The following is a 17,346-nucleotide window of genomic DNA, read 5'->3' as shown; positions in this document are numbered from 1 at the left end:
AGCTGGGCATACATGGTGAACGCTCAGCCACCCCACTAATACTAAAGGCACTTCATACAGCCGCTCGCGGAGATCAAAGGATCATTGGGAAAAGACATGAAAATAAGCGGGGCAAAGTTTCTGTCAGCTAAATGAAAGCTCAAAGCAACGGTAATGTTCAGTTGTGAGACTGAATGCCTGGGTAAAATGATCATAGGATGGAAAGGTGATCAGATTATGTTGAGTCAGTGAAGATCGTTTACTAAAGTCACATTGGCAGATTTATTCATAAGCTTAGTTAGTTTTTCATGTTGTATTGACAAGTTTTAGCATCAAGACAGCATGCGAGTGTATGGTTATGTAGCCTCCTCATACTGATTAATCAGTCTCTGAGGCACAAGTCCACGCAGCACGACAACACCCGCGTGAACGATGCCCCATCGCACCGTAGTCAAAATATCTGCCATAATCCAGACCAGGCCATTTGTCCTCCTTCTCTCATTTCTCAGCGCAACATCGTTCCGGTCCGCCCGTTCCGACATACTGGCTACCAAAGCGTCCATCTCGGCTTGTGGGTCCCAAACCATTTCATCATCCTCCCCATCTTCATCGTTGTCGAAATCACCCATCGCGTCATATTGCCTCCGCGAGAGAGAACCGTAGCTGCGATTAGGGCGCGCATGATGATATGCCCAGCAAGTCAATGTCGCCAAGTAAAGACACCAAGGTACGTGGAATAGGTTCATGGCCTCAATGCCACTAAGCTTCTTCTTTGTCTCCCGCAATATTTGTGCTGCGTGCCATGCCGCTACTGATGCGAATGGCTTTTGTAGCTCGCCTCGGGTACTGGAAGTCCCCGCCGAGGGTTCCCGCTCACGTTGGATATTTGTAACCTGAGCTTGCGCGTCTCTCGGCATGTTGATCGCAGCCGCGGCCCATCTCTTGACTACTTGCGCTGAGCGAAGGTAATCCTTCTGCTGGACTGGTCTGCCGAGTATATGCCGTGCTCCAGCGTAGATCTGAACATCCAAAAAGTCCATGTTTAGCAACGATTGTGCTGAGTGGTACAAGGTCTTGTATGCTGTTGTAAAAGATTCGAACTCCATCTTGCGGGCGTCATCATCGGCTGACGGGGGTGCTCTAGGCATTTGGGCGAAGAAGTTATCGCAATACCAGTCGAAATCACTCCTCCACGCATCGTAGGCTGAACTCAGAGTGGTGCGCCAGCCTGTCCCTGGATTATCTCCCGAGACGACTCCGAGAGCTGTTTGATCACGACGTCCCATATCCCATGCAATTGACATGAGGCCGTGAAGTACCAAAATACGAGAAAATCCACTGAGACCATGAGTTCTTGGACCTGACGGCATTAGGTAAGCTTTGAGTACGGGGAGATAGAAAGTTCTCTGGTCATTAATGCTCGATCTCCATGCAGATGCCCACGATGTAGCATCTTGTGCTTCCCAGATGCTCTGATTACACGGAAGCTCCAGACGTAGTTCAAAAGCAGACATGCAAAGGCTCTGGCAAAAGAGAACCGCATGTTGGGTATCCCACATGAAGCAAAGCAAGGCAAGTCTGCAAAAGTCAAGTTAGTAAGGTATTTCCGCCTTCGAGAAGAGCTTTACAAGAATTGAATCACCTTTTCTTTTGTTCGGCCTCTGCCCATTTCCTCCACGTTTTCTCGAGAGCAGTAGGACTATCATCACCACCCACTGGCGGTGGCCCAGGCGGTCTTACTGATTGACAGTCCGATCGCCTTATTAAGTTGATCAATAGGCCGTGGAACAAATGGCTCATGTCGTGTTGCTTTTGCCCTGCCCGAGACTTCCCGAAACACTCAACCAGTAAGATCGTCTGAAGCGTCCAAAGCTCTGGACGAGGAGAAAACCCAGGGTGGGCAAATATACTCGGCCGAATGACATCGTGTATGCACACAGCCAACTGGTGGCAATCTTTACTTGAATAAGTTGCACCAAGTAAGATGATTGACAGCAGCAACAGAGGCTCCGTCTCCGCACAGTTAAATGTTTCCAGGTGAATGAGAGGGTAGGCGGTGTTAAAGCGTTTGAAAAATAAATCTAGGTATGATTGGAGCGATTCAAGGGAGAGCAATGGATGTTCCCAGAGAGTGTATCGCTGATCCGGTAGAGAAGGCTTGGCTGCTTCAACTGTATTAAGGAGCCCTTCCCGTACATTCTCACTCAGTGCTGGGATGTTGAGGGAATTCTTAAGGAAGGATAACGGCCGCTCTGGTTCTAAGATCGGGGGAGGCCGGCTAACAGTTGTGCGACGTTTGCGTGCTGGCGCTTGTGCTTCAACAGGCCTTCGCAAAGCCGCAGGTTCTGAGTTTCTTTCTCCTGAATTGCGTGTAGCCAGTCGTCTTGGGGGCTCTTGCGGTGCGGACTGGACAATAGTATTGTAGCTGGGTGGTTTATCTTGCCCATCTGGTTCACGAGGAGCTGTATCCATTGGTTCAGTCCAAAGTTGAGCGCTTTTCATTGACTCTGGCGTGATTGCGACGTTGGTATGGGTTCTGGGGACTGATGGGGCGCCTGTTGGATGGAAATCGTAGTTTTGATTTGCAGTTTTTGAGGCGATCATAGGCGAAGAAGTCTCTTGCATGTTAAAAAGCCAGTTGTAATCTAGGGCAGTGGTATATGGCATGTTAAAAGAGCTTGCTGTGTCCGGCTGGAAAATTTGTTCGTAGTCCAGCAGGTCACTGGCGAAGGGATCGCCCCAGCTGCCTGGCTGGCTTTCGTCAACACTGAAGTGATTGTTCGCCGAGAGGTAATCTTGTATTTGCAGAGAAGGAGGAAAGCCGGTGAAGTCGTTGACAGATTCAGAGGTAAAGATAGTCCCACGATCAAAATGATAGGATTGAGTAGTAGTATCAAAACTCTCGTGCCGCAAATCTGGGGGATGCTGTCTCTGGTTATCCGGTGAGATACTGCCAACTGAGAAATCGTGATCTCCAGTCCCGTCTAAGGATCCGTGGCTATGTTCCACGTCGGTGCATTCAGGCTCTGGTGAAGGGACTTGTGTTGTTTGTGGGCGTGCGCGTCCTAGGGGCCTACCGCGGCCTAGAGTGTTTGTACAAGGCCGCTTTTCGACAACTGTGCCGTCAGGGGCTTTCCAAGATCGTTTTCTCGTATCCAAAACACCGCAACCGGGTCCGCCAGCTTCAAAATCCTTTTGGCGGTGCCGGTCCATATGCCGTTCTAGGTAGGTTAGTTGAATTCAAGCCACAATGAATAGCAACATTGGGGTGTAACATATTAAGCACGTGGTCTGACTTACTCAAGAGGTCAGGGCGTTTGAAATGAGCGCGACAGATATCGCATGCTAAACCACCTGGCATATGGTTGAGCGCATGTCGTTGCATATGCTCAGCTCTAGTGAAGCGCTTGTCACACCCAGGATGAGAGCAAGTGAATGTCTTCTCTTCACCGAGAAATCCATCTGAGCTAACAGAGTTGTGACGATGGTTCTGGCCAGTCATTGTACTTTGGGAGTCGCTCATTGTGTGTATGATGGGTCCCCTTAATCCACTTCCGAGAACGTAAATTAACCCTTGCGAATGGGGAGAAAGGTTGGAAAGTCACTAAGACCAGGAACACTGTTGAAACTGCGTATGAGGTGCTCAGAAGTGTGGATTTTCCTCTCGATATCACCAGAGATGGGGGAAATGGGAAGGACATATGCCTCGCCCGTATCATTTGGCCCCTCTTCCCCGCATTCTGGATCCTTGCGGAGGAGTCGCGGTATCTTGCATAGTGTTGCAGCCGATAACAGGACAAGTACCGGGATGCTGATAGGGAAGAGGAGGTCCGTGAAGGACAAGGGAGGAGATGCCTGTAAGCCTGATGATGCCGGTCTGTCATTCCCCCACTTCTGCCACTCTTGATAAGCCGCATTTCCCGCGATACAACCCCAAAGATATGAGTGGGGTAACACGACTTCAACACCCTTGTGATCAAATCACACTGAGGCGAACTTTATCATTACTGAACCAGGCATCTAATGGAGGACGTACTGTTCAGCAGGATGAATGGGGTTGAGGGGATGGCTAACAGCGAGAGGGGTAGCACACAGAAATGGCGTCGGCAATCACCTCACCCTATGGGCAACATCCAATCCATTCTAAATAGGAATTGGTATCCATCATGTAATCTTCCCACTTCTTGTAGCCCGATATCTTGAACCGTGTCTTCCTCGATCATGATATGTTGATCATTTACGCCGAATGTAAAAGTTGCATTTACTTTTGAGCCTTCGACGAATCTATTGGGGCGAAGAAGGGAACCAAATATTAAATAACCTTTTCAATCTACAAGCTGCGATATTTATAGAATCTTTTGTTTGCTCGTCATTGAGCGAGTAGCACATAGGTTAACACCTGACTGAGACCGTTCCGAGTGATCTGGACAACTCCTTCACAACATGTTGGGAAACTATTTTGTTCAAGAAAAGATACAGAGAGGCCCTAATGACAGATTGAATGTGAGTATAAGTAGGATGTGAATTTTGTTTTTAACAACAAACGATGGTATTTTAGCGCGGGGAATCACGTTAGCTAACTATGTTAATAGGTCATTATCGTGGGAGCTGGCCTCGGTGGTCTTGGAGCCGCTATTGGAATATTGCTGGCCGGCCATAACGTAACCGTGCTAGAAGCCGCTCCTGATATCGGAGAAGTTGGTGCAGGAATCCAGGTCTTGCCCAATGCTGCACGAGTGTTGTTCTCGTGGGGCCTGGAGAAGAAGCTGGAGAAGTATGCAACGAAGCCTCAGAAATGCAATTTCATCGGCTGGAAAGGAAACTTTCTAGGCGATATGAACTACCACCAGTATGCAGCAGCTGCAGGAGGGTTTCCCTTCTGGGACTTCCACCGATCTGATCTGCACCGATGCTTGCTCGAACGCGCCGTGGAACTCGGCGCGAAACTCATTACGAATGCGAAAGTTGATACCTTCACTGTATCCCAAGATCAAACTACCTCAACTGTTGTCCTCGGTGACGGACGTACCATGACAGCAGACCTCCTTGTCGGTGCAGACGGTATTTCTTCCAAGCTGAGAGAACAATTCCTTGGCAGGCCTGATCCACCACAGCTTACGGGTGACCTGGCATATCGACTCCTTCTAAACACGGCAGACATGCTGAAAGACCCGGAGCTACGACACTTTGTCGAGAACCCTCAAGTAAACTACTGGATTGGTCCCGACAAGCACGCTGTAAACTATGTTCTCAAAGGTGGTAAGCTGTTCAACATGGTTCTCTTGGTACCGGACGACATGCCCATTGATGGCAGAAACACACTTCAGGGCAACATTGAGGAGATGCGAGCCCACTATGACGGATGGGATCCTCGAATCAGCAAGATGTTGCTCATGTGCGATGAGGTTCTGAAATGGAGACTTTGTATCAGACCCGGTCTTGAGCCTACTTGGTCACATCCGTCTGGCACTTTCACTATGCTTGGCGATGCCGTCCATGCGACCTTGCCATACCTTGCCAGTGGAGCCGGCATGGCTCTGGAGGACGGAGGCGTTCTTGGTCTCTGTCTTGCTCGATTGACAGATAAGTCCGTCTCATCAAGGAAGAAGGCTCTCAAAATATACGAGGACTGTCGTCGAGAGAGAACCGAGCGTGTTGTGCGCCGCGGTACATACAACCAATGGATTTACCACCTCCATGATGGCGCAGAGCAGGTTGAGCGCGATGCCAAGTTTCAACAATTCGGAAACATGGACAGCGAGTGGCTAAGCGGTGAATCACCTGTATTGCCCGTATCCCAGGAGACAGGAGATGACCCGTTTCCATGGAGGTATCATGGAGTCGGCAGGTGGCTTTTGACTTACGATATGTGGGCTGATATTGAGGATAAATGGCCATCAGTTAAAGGAGTTGCTACAGCTGAGAGTAACAAGACGCCTAGAGCGAGCCTATGATTTGGAGTTGTTTTTACTACAGAACGACATACTGGAAGGCTCGCACCATTGGAATATAAGTAACAAATACATAGCGTACGATCAGTTCATGGACCAAGATGAGTGGTTTAAAACAATGCATTTAATTGATAGTTACCTCGGAATTTGAATAGTTATGTGACTAGCTATTTGACTATTATCTAACACGTGTTACTCCATTATGATTGTGTTTTTCTTTTTTTTTTACGCACACTCGCTAGTTCTTACATACCTACTAATGTGATGTGAAGGGAATTCAAGGAATACGAGGTATAGTTTGAAAGCTATGTAGAAAAGGGGCCTTGAGATCCAAAGTGAGAAGCCAGGTATGAATGCAGTCACTTTAGGACCCTTAGCTGAACTCTTCAATCTGTAATGCTCAGTGTCTGGCCCTCGTTTGCGATTGGTGGTCACAAGTTGGTCTTTAAAGATAAAGCTGCCGTGCTTCAATATTCCATGAGCGAAGAAACATTTGTTCGCTTTGGTAATTTAACTCCAAGCACAACACGTGTGTTAATGTGGAAATATGAAGATTGGTGGCTCTTAGTATTACACCAACCAAGCAAAAAAAGTCACAGATGGGATTTACTATCGGACTGAATCTTATTTTCTCTTGTAAGGTTCTATTGTGTTGTAATCGACGAGACTGTTCAACATTCCCTATTGATGCCGTTCCTTAACAGCTCTATGCATGCGCCGTAATCTCCGAATTGTCAACCTTGTAAAACTCATAATCGTTATAGCCCTTCTCTGGAGGGCTTGCGCCGTAGAAGGTAGACCGATCATATGGATTCAACGGCCAGCCGTTTTTCAACCGTTCCACAAGATCGGGGTTGGCGATAAAGTGCCGCCCAAAGACGATAGCGTCGGCCTCTCCATTCTTCAACTTGGTCAGAGCATTATCTCTGTTGAAGTTGCCCGCAGCAAAGAATCGTATGCCTGCAGGCTTGAGAATCTCTTGGAACTGAGTAAGATTGTTGCTCTGCTTTCCCAGTGACGCCAGCTTTTGCTCCTCGTCGAGAACCTCGTCAAAGCGTGGCTCAATCCTATAAGGAATGTCAACAATCGCAACTCAATGCTGAAATCATCAAAATCAGTCAACTCACATGTGGACATAAACAGGCCTTTGGTTCTCTGGCAGGCCTGCAAGACGCTCTGAGATGTATGCCCAGTGCTTGTTGGGGTTGCTGTCCTTGGTGCCCTGGAAGTAGTTGTAAGGCGATAGACGAAGGCCAACTTTTTCGGACCCGATAGCGGCAGCTACGGCTGACACGACCTCAAAGAGAAATCTCGACCTGTTTTCGATGGAGCCACCGTACGAGTCTGTGCGAGTGTTGATGTTGTCGTGAAGGAACTGTTCAAGAAGATAACCGTTCGCACCTAGGGGTGAATTAGATAAGAAGTCATGTGGATTTATGCCGTCACGTACCATGAATCTCAACGCCATCGAATCCAGCCACCTCAACCGCTCGCTTAGATGCAGCGGCCCATTCGGTGGTCAGGTCGTGGATTTCATCAACCGTCATTGCTCGTGGAGGACCATCCTTGCATTCAGTGCCATCAAGATATTTCCCGTCCATAGGTTGGCTTCCTGACGAGATTGGTGCCTTTCCACCACGCATACCTCCTGAGGAGGCTCTGCCAGTATGCCAAAGTTGGACAAAGATGAAGCCGCCTTTAGCATGGACGGCATCCGTCACCTTACGCCAGCCTTGCAACTGGGAGTCGGTGAAGACGCCAGCTACGCCGGGGTAGGCGCTTGCGTCGAGACAAATGTCAGTGGCCTCTGTGATTTGAAGCCCTCCTTCGCTGGCACGCTCGCCATAATATTTGACAACACGAGCACCTGGAACATGTACACCGCGCGACTCAAACTCACTACGCATCCGAGTAGTGGGAGCCTGTAGAAACAGTTAGTACATGATATTCAGACACCATGACTCCTTACTGGTGCACAAGAACACCAGAAAAGAATCAACTAATGTTGCTTTCATGTTTGAAGACGAACCTGGACAATGCGATGCTGAAGACTCAGGCTACCCAGCTTCAATGGGGTGAAGAGGACCGTGTCCTTGAGAGCGGCATAGACCGGAGGAGGCGTTGTGGCTTTAGGCATATTGAGAAGTGATTGAAATAGATTTGATACAAAACTTGAACGGTGACTGTTTCTTCCGATTCCAGTTAGATATCCTAGATGGGTTGTGTCGCTCTGAACCAGTGAAGTCCGTTGGGCATGACGGGTTTTGAACAGTTTAGCTGAGGGTTAGATAATAGTTGTAAAGCCGTGTCTCCCCACAAAAGACAACATTTGCCATGTCTACAAGATCAACACATTGTTCATTGCGTGCGAATGCTCGAACCCCATCCTTGAGAGTGGAAGTGGAGGAAACCCCAAAGTGGCATTGGACCAGGATGTGGACCGGTCTCGAGAGTGGGGGATAGCCGAACCCCTTACCAGACCTGGCCTGACCCTAACCTTTGACCCGACAGACACCCTATCTTGATTACCCCATAAGCTAAGTCCACTCTTGTTTGATAGCAGAATGCCATTTGAAAGAAGGTGGCATGTAATACCCAATAGGCTCGCTCAATGACTATCTTGGGATGAGAGCTGCAAGTAATTCTCCGAGCCCCGCGTTTCCCGTGAATTTACAAGGTATGTATGCTAGGCACCCCGCCCAACGGCAATTCTAGATCGTCGATAGACGTAAGAAAGGAAACTCGAAGAATACCGGTTTTCTAGTACGTACTTGTGCTGGGATCTTGCGATAGCTTAGTTCAGCTGCTCCTAGTCTCTTTGTTGTGGCGTAGCGCACAGTGTTGAACACATTATTGTAATATGATACAAGTTGAAATTGAACTTTGCTTCGTTTATATTGCTTTGTAGGCAAAGAAATTGAATGGCGTAGTTGTCGTCCATTAAGATAGTTCGGACATGTCTCTTAGCCTTTTGAGTGCCAGCCTAAGCTCGCTAAGTCGTTGAGATCAGAGAAGACACTTTGAACAGCCAAAGGATCAGAGTGCTAAGAATTCATCATGGGCATTCTTTTCTACCCATAGCATGAGAGCAACTGGATATCTTTCTTGAAGCCAAGGGTTTTGAAAAATTCGACTTTTGAAATGCAGTGCTCTAACTGGTCTGATGCTTAATTCTTTACATGGCAAAGTCCACACTTTTTAAGCAAACCGATACATGTCAATAGTTTGAGCAGGAAGGTTCTGGTAGTACTATCCTAGTTGATGGCGTACAAATGTTGCTCGATTTCACATGCAAATCTTGATACAAACCGCATAGTTTCCATCCAATGGTATCCACCTTAGAGAGCAGCCACTCAGAACACAAAATCATGCCTTTAGCAAAATACAGGGTTATCACTCATCGCTCTGATTAGGTACTCATTATCCCAACTTAAAGTGAGGCACGCCCATGCGTCTCGTACGGCAATCCAAAGCAAAACGCGCCCACTAAGACCCACAGTGCCGCACTGGCGTATATTGGCACGACCGTGTATCCAGCATAGGTAGAGACGAATGATGCTACGAGACCACCTATTCGGAGAAGCGTAGAAGCAATGCCCGTTCCAGTTCCACGGACCGGGCCCGGGAATGATTCAGGCGTAAATGCGTACATCACGGCATATTCTGTGCACTGATCAGCGGAATGTATCGGAATCGAACTACACCGACATCAACTTACCAAAGTTTCCCAAAATTGCGGTCGCACATTGGAACCCAATATCTGCAGCTTCAGTGCCCACACTTGTGTAAGCAAAGAGGAAAGCTCCGGTGAGGACGGCGGATGCAGCCATCATCCACCGGCGGCCAAATCGTGTTTCCACGAGGAAGCCAGCAGCAATGGGTCCAACGACTCCCGCAGAAGAAACGATACAGTATACCATGTAGGTGTGGTCCAAAGACGTGTTCGTTGAATACGTAGCCTTGGTTTCGAGGTACGAGGGGATGAAAGCGAAGTATAACGGATAAGCAACGCCCACGGTAAGCCAGATGAGAAAGGTAACTGATGTGTGCTGAGCCATCTTTCTGCCAGCAAAGAGCTTTTTGTAGTTGTCAGCATTGTAGTCCTGGAAGCTTTCCTTCAAGATTTCCATGTAGGACAACTTGGATGTGGTGGGTACCACATCGGGGTCAACAGGCATAGTGGCGTCCGTTTCCGATACACCATTGCAGCGTCTGTCGACTTCCTGGAGCATATCGAGAGTCAAGGTCTCTGGGCGACCGTTGTATCTCGCAATGTAGTTTACGGCCTCGACTGCCTCGGCATCTCTACCTTTAGAGATGAGAAAGCGGGGCGATTCGGGAATCTTGAAGAGAAGAATTCGAATCAAACCAAAAGCAATAGCGATTCCGCCAAGGGTGATCATAAGATAGCGCCTATAATAAGTTGTGTTGAAGAGTAAGAAGCTGCCCTGCTCACAATTATGCGGATGTTTGACTTACCAGCCCATGTTGTCTTGCATCCGGCAAGGGGCCTCGGACGAGGGGCACGCAAAATGTGCCAAAAGACCCAAGCCAAGAGCGAAACAATGACCTGTCCCAAGTTCCACCACGCTGATAATGTTACAAGCATCCATTGGTGGCTCTGAGGCACAAATTCCAGAAACACGACGCTGTCCACAGGGACGTTGCCGCCAGCAGCCGTGCCAATAATGGACCACAGGGCGCAAAAAGCGGTAAAGTTCTGTGTTCCAGCTACGGCGCAGGCAAAAACACCACCGTAGAGAATTGTAGCATTGAAGGCAGGTTTGCGACCGATCAGGTCTGCCGTGGTGCCCCAGAAGGATGCGCCCACAATGAGACCGACGTAGTAAGCGACCGAACTAAAGCTGAGGCGGGCGATGTCTGTAAACTCGTTGCCAATGGGAGGCCGAATCGCCGTAATGCCCTGGGACCAGAAATTGTCGACAATCCAGCCGAAGCCGTTGACGACGAAGAGAATCCATTGGAACCTGGAAAAGTGCGACAATTGCCGCCACGGTTAGCTTTTGACTCGGTTGAAGGTGCTGGTGGCATTGCTAGAGTTGCAAACTCACTTTCCCATGCCAATCTCCCCAAGATGGTGAGCGACGATTTCGGATTTCAAACGGTACTGCTCATTGACGGCTCCCGTGTAGAAATCACGGGTAGTTGAGTCGCCGACCGAGACCGCCTCACCATCGTGGACAGAGTTCGAGGGAGACTGTGTCAAGCCCTGCTCCGTACCACCCTTGCCTCCGCTTTTCTCACTTGTTGAAGACATGGTAAAGAACGTTAACAATACAGAACGAAGATTGAAGAATCCGGCTCTGTTTTTCGTAGACAAAGACGAGAAACTTTGAACCTGGATTAATGTCGGAAAGTTCTTCGAAGCGACGGAGAGACCCTCAGCTTTATTGGAAGACGATGGGGCCATAGGACGTATGAACGCCAAGATTAAGAGGTACAACCCAGGGGGGTCAACTCTCACTTGACATTGGACATGTCGACGTCAATTTTGACAGCCTTTGCTAGGGTTGGAAAACAATTACAGGGGTCTTCACCGTTGCTCCCAAGGTATCGTGACCAGAGGTTCACCTTGAAGGGGGAGAGATAAAGCTGAGCTATCTGCCTCTGCCCTGTAGATATCAACCTCGTGGGCTCTGCGATAACCCCAGATTGGCCTGGGATAGTACCACACATCCAATCGAAGCTCTAGGATTACGCCTGAAAGTTTACGGGTCCCCACCCCCACTTTAGGTGGGCACAGGCGTTCCAAAACTTGTTGCTGCCTCCATTTATGCTGGGATGTTCAGCCCATTACTCCAATCAACTAGACTAGTTGATGGGTTTTGACTTTAACGAGCAGGGAAAGTCCTGAAACCCTACGCAAAAGTTGCATGTACCAATGAATCATGCCGGTCCGGCTTACTGCATTCCGGGGGACGAGCTTGGAGAAAACTGGAGTTGAGTGATGACGTAGGGAACTTTGAAAAGCTCTTTGAACCGTGCCACGGACGTTAGTTGGCTGGAAGTCTCTGCGTATGGAGGCATAACCGGGGCGTCGTCTTGCACAAAACGGGTCATGTTCCATGTTTAATCAAATTACATAAAGCTCCATGCAAGTACAGAGTTCCTCTCGCCCCCCTATTGACCAATTCAGGGTCTTTTCAGGGTCCAAAGACGATCGCGAAGAGTCAGTAGCCACCGAGATTTCAAGCACGTGCTTTTGATCTACGGAAATCTCTGTTTGTAACTGCGGTATTATGGTAATCTGCGCCGCAAATACCATTACAAAAAATACCACCAGGGGTTTCTTACGCCGCCCTAGCCGCGGTACCAAATGTTGCAAAGAAATTTCAGACTGAGGCCCCCGTAACTTGCAGGAATCCACTAAAATAGTCGTCGAGCCATTGGGCTGCTGAATGTCCTGCTGTGGGTTCTGTTGTCTTCCATAGGCCAATTGAACCGACGTATCCATCGGGTCTCACAATAATGATGGCAGCTTCGTCTGTTCCAAGTCCACCGAGCCATTTGTCTGTGCATGTCCGACCTTGTGTGTCCAGAGGTGCTACGTCATCCAGGTAGATGGTCCAGCCACTTCGGGCAAATAATTCCGGTAAAGAGGATATTTCAAACTCATTCTTGTCCGTAGATGCTATCAAAACATGTCAGTATGGAGGCTATTTCAAAGCTGTTAGGCTTTAGATTATGCGTCAACTTACTGATGAGAGCAAAAGTGCTAATCTCACTGACTGTAGTGTATCTTTCAGGGCGCACATGGATATCATCATTTCTTCTAGCTCGCGGCTTCTTCTCGTACGACTTAGCTGCCGCCTTTGACAAGAGAGTGAACAGAGAAGATTCCGATGCCACCGAGTCGCTGAAACCAGCAAGGAACCTGGCTGCTGGTGTATCGCAAACGTTGCTCATAAAGGCATAAACTCGGAATTGGCCAAGTATGGGAATGTCGAGTTGAACATCAACCGGACATGCGTCGATATATCGGGTAGCCTTTGCGGGAGGTAGGTTACAACCAGGTCTAGCGGCACCCTTCAATACACCTGACTGTCCGCGGTTCAATTCATTCTCGCCGTACTCGACTCCGGCGCCGGAGATGAATCGCGTGTTGGTCTTGAAGTTGTCAGCTAAACGTTTGGCATCGCCGCGAGCGATCTCGTTGGCGTGTTCGAAGTCGAAGTTGATGAGGTCATGTGCGATCTTTTTGCGCTCCTGCTCGTAGGTTCCCAGCAGGATATCATTCTTTGCAAGGCCTCGCAGGGCAAAGTTGAGCTTCCAGCCGAGATTCCAGGAGTCGTGGACGCTCGTGTTCATTCCTTGAGCAGCTTTGGGACTGTGAGTGTGGCTGGCATCTCCGGCGATAAACGCTTTTCGGGCCGGGTCTGAGAAGCGGGCAGCAACGCGCTGGGCAACCTGATAGTTGCCAAACCACTCAACAGAGCGCCACTTCACGCTGTAAGGAGCCAGGATCAACTTGGCCTGCTCCATGACAAAGTCCTCGCCGAGCTGCTTGGCTGATGTTGAAGACTTCATCTCGATGTAAAAGCGCGTCATGTTGCGTTCTCGCGGAATGATGAGGATGGATCCATGCTCTTCCGAGAACACAACCGTTTTGCTCCAAATGTCGGGAAAATCGGTCTCTAGTTCACCGTCAAGAACACCCCAAACTGAAGTATGCGGCGTCCCCTGAGCGTACGTGTCTGGGATACTTCCTCGTACGCGAGAACGGGCTCCATCGCATCCAACAAGATACTCAGAATGCAATGTAGTCGGCCCCTTTTCATGCTGTTCACATTCGATCTGTAGTGATCCATCTTCCAAGGCTCTGTATGTTTGAAAGCTGTGGCTTCGCTTTACTTCCACACCACTCTTCCGGAGATCATCGATAAAAATTACCTCAATCATACCCTGATGGCACAAAAGGATATATGGCTGAAGCAGGTCTACGACAGAGGCCGGATAGTGGATCGATCGGCTCAGTCTGCGCAAGTCGGCTTCACTTGAGCTCTGCCACATGCAGATGTCATGCACTTTGACTCCCGTACGAAGCAACTCGTCGCCTATCCGGAGCATCTGAAAAGTCTCAATGGACTTGGGCTGGATTCCGTCAGCTCGGCCAACTGTCGTCTGGTCGGGCCTTTCATCTATGAGTTCGACATTCTGACCAAATCTTGCAAGCAGAGATCTATGTCAAACAGTCAGCAAGGCGCCAAGCTTTGGGGCTGGTGAAAACACATACCCAAGCATTAGACCCGCAGGCCCAGCACCAACAACACATACATCGACCTTCTCATCATGATAACCGTTTGAACGTTGGGTGGAATTTCCATTTGTAAAGCCATTGACCGGCGGTGCGGCAGGTGTTGTTGCACTTGTTGTCATTTTGTTCTGTGTAAAAAAGTGAAAGGATAGAAACCCTTTCGTAACTTAGGCAAGCCAATGTGAAGCGTATCAAATGTGATTTAGGAGTTATGAGGTCATAAGTTGTGGTGTTGTAGACAAGGGATTCAGTCTGATCAAAGTAGAATAGACTGCTGCCTTTCTGAGTATAAGAACACTCAACATGCCCAAATGTGATTCCTGGATGAAAATTTACTCTGAAGGGCTCATCACCTCATTTCACCCGAATGGCTCGATGTTCGACCGATGATGTGAAAAAATGGTGCTTCATTCCCACAGAGAATGGGTCGACATCCGATTCCTCGTGAACCGTGAGTCCACTCGTTGAAATTCTATGCAAACTCCCACTCTCACCCACTTTCTGATGTTCCCGTCTCATGTCTAGGCAAGACGCTTCCCCCACTCTTGGTATCGTTCGTGCCTTGTTTGGTAACTAACATGGGTGGGATGGATTGGAGAAGGGGACATAATCTGCGGGGAAGCGGGCAGATAGGCCCCTCACGATCGCTGTCTCCACGTACAAGTCCACTTCGGCAGGTTACCGACTAAACTCCGGCCGGTAGCGGAGCTCTTCAGTTGCAGTATTCCCGCCAGACTCTGTTATCTGCTCAAAGGATACTCGGCATGCCGAACCAACTTTGGATCCACCTCTTGGTAGAAACCGACTAGAGGTTATGCTGTGGCGATGTGATAGCTATCATACGGAAACTCGCCCTTTTCTATTGCATATCCAGCCGTTTTGTTTCTCCAGTGCATCCTCTCTTACCTAACCCTTGTCATCGCGATGACGCAAACAACGACTTCTAAGCCTTCACACACTTGGCAAGAGGTGGTTGCAAAGAAAAGGCTACTTCAAGCAGAGTCACTTTCAGTAGCTGCCCTGCAAGCAACAATCGATAACAATGACGACATAGGCAATGCTGTCGAGATTACTACCATCCACGATGCTGAAATTCTGGTGTCAATGATTTCTCGCCGCAAGGTGACGGCTGAGACTGTCATCAAATCGTATATCAAAAAGTGCAGTTCAATACCATCTCTATATTAAAACTGGCCACACTAGTGATGTTTCAACCGCCGAAGTATGCTAACTATTGATGTTTAAATGAAGGGCAATAGACGCACATGCAAAGGTATGTCAAAGCTGTCAATTCTCTTTAACCAACTTCTTACTGAGACGTGCTGGCTTTATTAACGCACAATGGTAGACTAATTGGTATGTAACACGTTTCTGGTTGGAATGATGATCTTCAGACTTCACTGCCGTCCCTAAATCAAGTCTTCAGTTAACAGGTGCGTCTTAGCTTGACTGAAATCCTTTTTGAGGATGCATTACAACGTTCTAGAGAACTTGATGCCCATCTTGAGAGTACTGGAACACTTGTGGGGCCTTTGCACGGAGTTCCCGTCACAATGAAAGATCAATTCAACGTCAAAGGCTTCGATTCAACTTTGGGTTATGTTGGTAGATCGTTTTTTCCAGCATCGGATGATGCAGTTGTTGTTACGATGCTGAAATCGCTCGGCGCGGTGGTTGTCGCGAAGACCAACCTTCCCCAAAGTATCATGGTAGGTCTCAGTATCTAATCAACCTGACAGCCTTGAAGAATGAAAATTGAGACTAACTGGAATGATGTTTGTCCAGTGGTGCGAAACTGATAACCCTCTCTGGGGCCTAACTACAAACCCTATGAGCAAAGATTACACTCCTGGTGGCTCCACTGGCGGGGAGGCGGTTCTTCTGACAACCGAAGCCTCGATGCTCGGATGGGGAACCGATATTGGCGGAAGCATCCGTATTCCATCACACATGAATGGGATCTATGGTTTTAAACCAAGCGTGAGTGTCTATCTGGAATATTCAGACACCATTGCTCTCTTTGGGCATAAGATCCGAACCCCAGCTAACATATGCAATCAAGAGTGGACGGCTTCCATACCGGGGTGTTCCAGTCTCTACCGAGGGCCAGGAGCATGTTCCATCCTCCATTGGCCCCATGGCTCGCAGCCTGAGCACCATCCAAACTACCATGAAACATTTGATTAATGACAAACCTTGGGAACAAGATGCTCGATGCGTTCCAATACCATGGCGGGAAGACGTTTACCAGGAACTCTTGTCTCGTCCCTTAACGATCGGGGTGTTACTCGATGACAACATCGTCCGACCCCACCCGCCTTTGACCCGTGTTCTTCACTCCGCTACAAAGTCTTTAAAGGCAGCAGGCCATGAGATTCTGGAATGGAATGCCCAATTGCACGAGGAATGCATCAAAGTTATGGTAAGCTGACGCTACCATTTTTCTCAACTCTCCAGTTGCACCTGCTAAAGCTGAAATACAAAGGATCTTTATTACACAGCTGATGGCTGTGAGGACATTCGTAATGATGTTTTGGCGGGGGGTGAACCTTTCATTCCCCATGTTGAGCGCCTCATCAGCCGTGGGAAAGCTATTTCCGTATATGAGTACTGGCAGCTAAACAAACGCAAGTGGGAATTGCAGCAGGCATACATGGAGAAATGGAATTCTATCCGGTCCCCAACGACTGGTCGGCCTGTGGATATTGTGCTCATGCCACCAATGCCCCATAGTGCGGTCCCTCACGGAGGATGTCGCTGGGTTGGGTATACAAAAGTCTGGAACTTCCTCGACTATCCCGCACTGGTGATTCCGGGAGGACGCGTTTCCCAGGAAGACCTTGACATACCTTGGACAGGCCAGGCCAGAGGTGTTGAAGACGAATGGAACAAGAAGCTCTGGGATGATAATGGAAAGGAGATGGCACGTCTCGAATTGCCAGTAGGTCTGCAGATAGTCGGGCGCAAGTTGGAGGAAGAGGCTGTGCTAGCTGCAGGAAAGATTATTGATGATCTCCTGCATAATAAGAAAGTATAAACCCATTCATTACAACGGCATTTGGCTCATGCGTGTACAACGAGCTTCAATAATCTAATAAATTCTATTTTATTACTCATTTGAAAGATTTATGATATCGTGTT

At 48.6% G+C, this 17,346-nt stretch overlaps 7 protein-coding genes across 7 annotated transcripts; 3 read left to right on the top strand and 4 right to left on the bottom strand.

The window, feature by feature from the left end:
• Positions 1-335: 335 nt before the first annotated feature.
• Positions 336-3,502, bottom strand: CTRU02_201340 (C2H2 finger domain transcription factor; the record flags this gene model as incomplete). The annotated part of the gene is made up of 3 exons (XM_036726373.1): positions 336-1,557; positions 1,622-3,213; positions 3,242-3,502. The coding sequence occupies 3 exons, from the start codon at positions 3,500-3,502 to the stop codon at positions 336-338; spliced, it is 3,075 nt and encodes a 1,024-aa protein (XP_036582055.1).
• CTRU02_201341 (uncharacterized protein) lies at positions 1,018-1,182 on the top strand (the record flags this gene model as incomplete). The annotated part of the gene is made up of 1 exon (XM_036726374.1): positions 1,018-1,182. The coding sequence occupies one exon, from the start codon at positions 1,018-1,020 to the stop codon at positions 1,180-1,182; it is 165 nt and encodes a 54-aa protein (XP_036582056.1).
• A 920-nt stretch (positions 3,503-4,422) lies between the features above and the next one.
• On the top strand, positions 4,423-5,933 carry CTRU02_201339 (FAD binding domain-containing protein; the record flags this gene model as incomplete). Its single annotated transcript, XM_036726372.1, has 2 exons — positions 4,423-4,482; positions 4,572-5,933. 2 exons carry the CDS (start codon positions 4,423-4,425, stop codon positions 5,931-5,933), a joined length of 1,422 nt encoding a protein of 473 aa, XP_036582054.1.
• Positions 5,934-6,636: 703 nt separating this feature from the next.
• Positions 6,637-8,067, bottom strand: CTRU02_201338 (12-oxophytodienoate reductase; the record flags this gene model as incomplete). The annotated part of the gene is made up of 4 exons (XM_070203830.1): positions 6,637-7,015; positions 7,058-7,331; positions 7,381-7,852; positions 7,960-8,067. 4 exons carry the CDS (start codon positions 8,065-8,067, stop codon positions 6,637-6,639), a joined length of 1,233 nt encoding a protein of 410 aa, XP_070062412.1.
• Positions 8,068-9,360: 1,293 nt separating this feature from the next.
• CTRU02_201337 (hexose transporter) lies at positions 9,361-11,361 on the bottom strand (the record flags this gene model as incomplete). The annotated part of the gene is made up of 4 exons (XM_070203829.1): positions 9,361-9,593; positions 9,649-10,239; positions 10,410-10,918; positions 11,003-11,361. 4 exons carry the CDS (start codon positions 11,359-11,361, stop codon positions 9,361-9,363), a joined length of 1,692 nt encoding a protein of 563 aa, XP_070062411.1.
• A 922-nt stretch (positions 11,362-12,283) lies between these two features.
• CTRU02_201336 (phenol 2-monooxygenase) lies at positions 12,284-14,327 on the bottom strand (the record flags this gene model as incomplete). The annotated part of the gene is made up of 3 exons (XM_036726369.1): positions 12,284-12,582; positions 12,650-14,130; positions 14,185-14,327. 3 exons carry the CDS (start codon positions 14,325-14,327, stop codon positions 12,284-12,286), a joined length of 1,923 nt encoding a protein of 640 aa, XP_036582051.1.
• An 802-nt stretch (positions 14,328-15,129) lies between these two features.
• CTRU02_201335 (amidase) lies at positions 15,130-17,242 on the top strand (the record flags this gene model as incomplete). Its single annotated transcript, XM_036726368.1, has 5 exons — positions 15,130-15,384; positions 15,639-15,914; positions 15,991-16,185; positions 16,268-16,627; positions 16,691-17,242. The coding sequence occupies 5 exons, from the start codon at positions 15,130-15,132 to the stop codon at positions 17,240-17,242; spliced, it is 1,638 nt and encodes a 545-aa protein (XP_036582050.1).
• Positions 17,243-17,346: the final 104 nt, after the last annotated feature.

The sequence above is a fragment of the Colletotrichum truncatum genome, assembly GCF_014235925.2.
Source record: "Colletotrichum truncatum strain CMES1059 chromosome Unknown Contig_0001, whole genome shotgun sequence".
In the NCBI taxonomy this organism is placed as follows: Eukaryota; Fungi; Ascomycota; class Sordariomycetes; order Glomerellales; family Glomerellaceae; genus Colletotrichum; species Colletotrichum truncatum.
The sequence above is the reverse complement of the archived record's forward strand: the minus strand, read 5'-3'. Positions and strand labels throughout refer to the sequence as shown.